The 6000-nt window shown below is 47.6% G+C and overlaps 1 protein-coding gene across 2 annotated transcripts in view; it reads right to left on the minus strand.

Annotated features, from left to right (window-relative positions):
• The window catches only part of LOC147025806 (CD9 antigen-like), a 55075-nt gene extending 50811 nt beyond the window's left edge, over window positions 1–4264 (minus strand). Inside the window, exon 1 of one of the 2 annotated variants that reach the window (XM_085880643.1) lies at window positions 3933–4262. In XM_085880643.1, coding sequence (XP_085736769.1) covers window positions 3933–3998 — 66 coding nt within the window. In that variant the 5' untranslated portion in view covers window positions 3999–4262. Of the gene's footprint in view, window positions 1–3932 lie in introns of both variants that reach the window. The other variant, XM_085880644.1, reaches the window with a different exon arrangement.
• Between the last annotated feature and the right edge of the window lie 1736 nt (window positions 4265–6000).

Genomic DNA, 6000 nt, shown 5'->3' on the forward strand with positions numbered 1-6000 from the left:
CGCACAGAACACGCGAATGTGCACGGTACGGTACCAGAGGGTGTGCACGGTAAGGGACCGGAGGGTGGGCACAGCGCAGGACCGGAGGGTGTGCACGGCACGGGACCGGAGGGTGTGTACGGTACGGGACCAGAGGGTGTGCACGGCGCAGGACCGGAGGGTGTGTACGGTACGGGACTGGAGGGTGTGTACAGTATGGGACCGGAGGGTGTGCACGGCACGGGACCGGAGGGTGTGTACGGTACGGGACCAGAGGGTGTGCACGGCGCAGGACCGGAGGGTGTGCACGGCACGGGACTGGAGGTGTTACGGTACGGGACCGGAGGGTGTGCACGGCACGGGACCGGAGGGTGTGTACGGTATGGGACCGGAGGGTGTGCACGGCACGGGACCGGAAGGTGTGCACGGTATGGGACCGGAGGGTGTGCACGACATGGGACCGGAGGGTGTGCACGACATGGGACCGGAGGGTGTGCACGACATGGGACCGGAGGGTGTGCACAGCGCAGGACCGGAGGGTGTGCACAGCACGGCACCAGAGGGTGTGCACAGCAAGGGATACTTTTTCAATATTTGGCAAAAACATTTCGATTTCGCTCATAAATAATAAGAACAATTGATTACCATGAGCGAGGGGTCGGTAATGTGTGGTAATCGAACGATTGTACAAACAGCCCAATGATGCGTCAAAGAACGAAGTTCCTCCATGTCAAATATCAATGAAGCACGAATCCTTCACGCACATTTATTGCGCACAGCACGAGAAAACAGCACAGTCCACAAACGGGGTACACCGGGCGTTCGTGTCCACAAACGGGGTACACCGGGCGCTCATGTCCACAAACGGGGTACACCGGGCGTTCGTGTCCACAAACGGGTATACACCATGAATACTGGTATCCAAAACTGGTATACACCATGAATACTGGTATCCAAAACTGGTATACACCATGAATACTTGTGCCCACCAACAGGTACACACCGTGTATACTTGTGTCCACCAACAGGTACACACCGTGTATACTTGTGTCCACCAACAGGTACACACCATGTATACTTATGTCCACCAACAGGTATACATCGCGTATACTTGTGTCCACCAACAGGTACACACCGTGTATACTTGTGTCCACCAACAGGTACACACCGTGTATACTTATGTCCACCAACAGGTACACACCGTGTATACTTGTGTCCACCAACAGGTATACACCATGTATGCTTGTGGCCAACAGGTATACACCATGTATGCTTGTGTCCACCAACAGGTATACACCGTGTATACTTGTGTCCACCAACAGGTACACACCGTGTATGCTTGTGTCCACCAACAGGTATACACCGTGTATGCTTGTGTCCACCAACAGGTACACACCGTGTATACTTATGTCCACCAACAGGTATACACCGTGTATACTTGTGTCTAACAGGAATACACCATGTATGCTTGTGTCCAACAACAGATATACACCATGTATACTTGTGTCCACCAACAGGTATACTTGTGTCCACCAATAGGTATACACCATGTATACTTGTGTCCACCAACAGGTATACATCGTGTATACTTGTGTCCACCAACAGGTACACACCGTGTATACTTGTGTCCACCAACAGGTACACACCGTGTATACTTATGTCCACCAACAGGTACACACCGTGTATACTTGTGTCCACCAACAGGTATACACCATGTATGCTTGTGGCCAACAGGTATACACCATGTATGCTTGTGTCCACCAACAGGTATACACCGTGTATACTTGTGTCCACCAACAGGTACACACCGTGTATGCTTGTGTCCACCAACAGGTATACACCGTGTATGCTTGTGTCCACCAACAGGTACACACCATGTATACTTATGTCCACCAACAGGTATACACCGTGTATACTTGTGTCTAACAGGAATACACCATGTATGCTTGTGTCCAACAACAGATATACACCATGTATACTTGTGTCCACCAACAGGTATACTTGTGTCCACCAACAGGTATACACCATGTATACTTGTGTCCACCAACAGGTATACATCGTGTATACTTGTGTCCACCAACAGGTACACACCGTGTATACTTGTGTCCACCAACAGGTACACACCGTGTATACTTGTGTCCACCAACAGGTACACACCGTGTATACTTGTGTCCACCAACAGGTATACACCATGTATGCTTGTGGCCAACAGGTATACACCATGTATGCTTGTGTCCACCAACAGGTATACACCGTGTATACTTGTGTCCACCAACAGGTACACACCGTGTATGCTTGTGTCCACCAACAGGTATACACCGTGTATGCTTGTGTCCACCAACAGGTACACACCGTGTATACTTATGTCCACCAACAGGTATACACCGTGTATACTTGTGTCTAACAGGAATACACCATGTATGCTTGTGTCCAACAACAGATATACACCATGTATACTTGTGTCCACCAACAGGTATACTTGTGTCCACCAATAGGTATACACCATGTATACTTGTGTCCACCAACAGGTATACATCGTGTATACTTGTGTCCACCAACAGGTACACACCGTGTATACTTGTGTCCACCAACAGGTACACACCGTGTATACTTATGTCCACCAACAGGTACACACCGTGTATACTTGTGTCCACCAACAGGTATACACCATGTATGCTTGTGGCCAACAGGTATACACCATGTATGCTTGTGTCCACCAACAGGTATACACCGTGTATACTTGTGTCCACCAACAGGTATACACCGTGTATACTTGTGTCCACCAACAGGTACACACCGTGTATGCTTGTGTCCACCAACAGGTATACACCGTGTATGCTTGTGTCCACCAACAGGTACACACCGTGTATACTTATGTCCACCAACAGGTATACACCGTGTATACTTGTGTCTAACAGGAATACACCATGTATGCTTGTGTCCAACAACAGATATACACCATGTATACTTGTGTCCACCAACAGGTATACTTGTGTCCACCAACAGGTATACACCATGTATACTTGTGTCCACCAACAGGTATACATCGTGTATACTTGTGTCCACCAACAGGTACACACCGTGTATACTTGTGTCCACCAACAGGTACACACCGTGTATACTTGTGTCCACCAACAGGTACACACCGTGTATACTTGTGTCCACCAACAGGTATACACCATGTATGCTTGTGGCCAACAGGTATACACCATGTATGCTTGTGTCCACCAACAGGTATACACCGTGTATACTTGTGTCCACCAACAGGTACACACCGTGTATGCTTGTGTCCACCAACAGGTATACACCGTGTATGCTTGTGTCCACCAACAGGTACACACCGTGTATACTTATGTCCACCAACAGGTATACACCGTGTATACTTGTGTCTAACAGGAATACACCATGTATGCTTGTGTCCAACAACAGATATACACCATGTATACTTGTGTCCACCAACAGGTATACTTGTGTCCACCAATAGGTATACACCATGTATACTTGTGTCCACCAACAGGTATACATCGTGTATACTTGTGTCCACCAACAGGTACACACCGTGTATACTTGTGTCCACCAACAGGTACACACCGTGTATACTTATGTCCACCAACAGGTACACACCGTGTATACTTGTGTCCACCAACAGGTATACACCATGTATGCTTGTGGCCAACAGGTATACACCATGTATGCTTGTGTCCACCAACAGGTATACACCGTGTATACTTGTGTCCACCAACAGGTACACACCGTGTATGCTTGTGTCCACCAACAGATATACACCATATATACTTGTGTCCACCAACAGGTATACACGGATCGAGAATGCGCTCGAAAATGGGCACATGGGTCGCGAGGACGCAGACACAGAGATACACTCGGATGGGAGTGTTGAGACGCGCACGGAACGACCCCAATCGGTGAGATGGAGCGATCCATCATCATCTCACCCAGAAGAAGAAATTGAATCCGAAGAGGATGTACTTGATGCATTTCATGCAGCCTTGCACCCCCATGACGCGGCGAGTTCCGAACCACGATCCTTTCTACCAACGACGTCCAATGAAGATCGCGTTGCCGGAAAATGGCGATCACGCTCCCTGCGTCGCTCCGATTCCTCCTCGCACCTCTTCACTCTGGCTCCGCGTCCCGCTCGCTCGGGCTGCAGCGAGGTGTGGTCCGGGTGGTCGCAAACACCCCGAGCGGAGTTTCCCTGCGCTGGAACCGGAGTCCGTTTTGGAAAACACGAGGCAGCCGCCAAAACGCGCTTTGTTTTCAATTACCACAAAGTAAAACCTGGAATTCTCCCGATGATGGAGATTTATTTATTTATTTTGTTTGTTTTCCCGGAGTGTGCTCGTGCACCATCCAGTGTACCAGCACGTGAGGTTACACGTGCACGGACACAAACAGGCAGTCGGGCCAAGGCTGCGGATAAAGTATCCGCAGAACAAACGGGCGACGTCGAGTATTCCCAGGACATTCTCAAACATACGTACAAGACCCCCCCACGATGTCGAACTCGGCTAAAAAAAATAAAATTAAAAAAAAAAAAATAAAATAAAAATAATAATAATAATAAAAATAAATAAATAAATAATACATACATACATACATACATACATACATACATACATACATACCGTACGAGGGATGATCAGCGGAGCACGAGTACCTGACCTCTCACGAGAAAAATGGCTGAAAAAAAAAAGAAAAAAATCCTTCCTGAAAGTCCCTGTAATGTCCATCTTGTATTCCCCATGTTCCCCGTCCCATCCCTCTCCCTTCCACAGATCTCCTAATGTCTCTGTTCCCCACTGTTTTGTCCTTCCTACTCCCGCCCCTCTTGTCTCATGCCTCCTTGATGTGCGTTGTGTGTTTGCTCTCATACGAGCCTCGACAAGGTATACAAAAAACAAAAACAAAAAAAATCTCTCAATGGTGAAGAATCGCTTTAAAAATCATGTCCTTCATATCCAGATCTGGAGCTTCACCAAAATCGAATCAGTTGGCCTTTTGTCGCATGTCCTTGTCCACCAAATTTCATCCGGATCTGTCCACAACTTTTTTTGAGATATCCTGCACACAAGCAAACAAGAGGACATAGTGCAGAGCACGATACTTACAGAATCCATAAAACGAATTTGACCTCAAAAATAATTGGTGGTTGAAGTCAATGACTAAATATGCAACTCCTCTTCAAATTTCAAGTCAATCGGATGAAAATTGACAATCTTAGAAATTTGGCCAATGTTGACCTTCTTGTTGGTCATTTGGAAGGTTGAATCAGCCGGCGTCAGATAGCTCAGAACCTTGGCATTCGGCTTTCTATGATCAATCGGGTGATTGTGCAATTCACCAGCGAAGGCAAGGAATCCACAGCTTCCATTTCTGGTTGACCTGGGCCCTCAAAAAGGTGTCTTCGAGCTGTCAAGCGGTCCATTGAGAAAACTCCACGTTGCAAGGCAGCAGATGTTGCAGAGGAGGTCCAAGTTAGCTCAAGAATTGCCGTGCGGTACCTTCATCAACTGGACTACTCTGGAAGAGCATCGAGGAGAAAACCTCTTCTTAGACAGGCCAACATTCAAAGGAGAAAGAAGTTGGCTGACGAGATGGCCACCAGACCCTTGGAGTTGAGGCAAACTGTAATTTTTTTCAGATGAATCCAATTTGCTCAATTTTCTGACAGTGGACGCGTATGGGTCTGGAGGCTTCGCAGTCAAGAGTTTTCTAATAATCGAATGCAGCCAAATATCAAACACGGTGGTTTTTCAGTGATGGTGTGGGGAGAAATCTGGAGGGCTGGTCGGTCAGAGTTTGTGGAGTGTGTTGGCAACATCAACTCTACGATACATATTTATATCCTTGAGTATGGACGTCTCCCTGTCTTCTCCACTCGTCAGATGGTCAAAAACAACACTATGTTCATGGAAGATGGAGCTCCATGCCACACTGCAAAAATGACCAAAGAATGGCAGGACAGAAATGGGATCAAGCGACTTCCATGGCCAAGTCAGT

This window comes from Eptatretus burgeri, chromosome 5, assembly GCF_056783735.1.
Source record: "Eptatretus burgeri isolate ZD-2024b chromosome 5, Ebu_testis_v1, whole genome shotgun sequence".
Taxonomy (NCBI): Eukaryota; Metazoa; Chordata; class Myxini; order Myxiniformes; family Myxinidae; genus Eptatretus; species Eptatretus burgeri.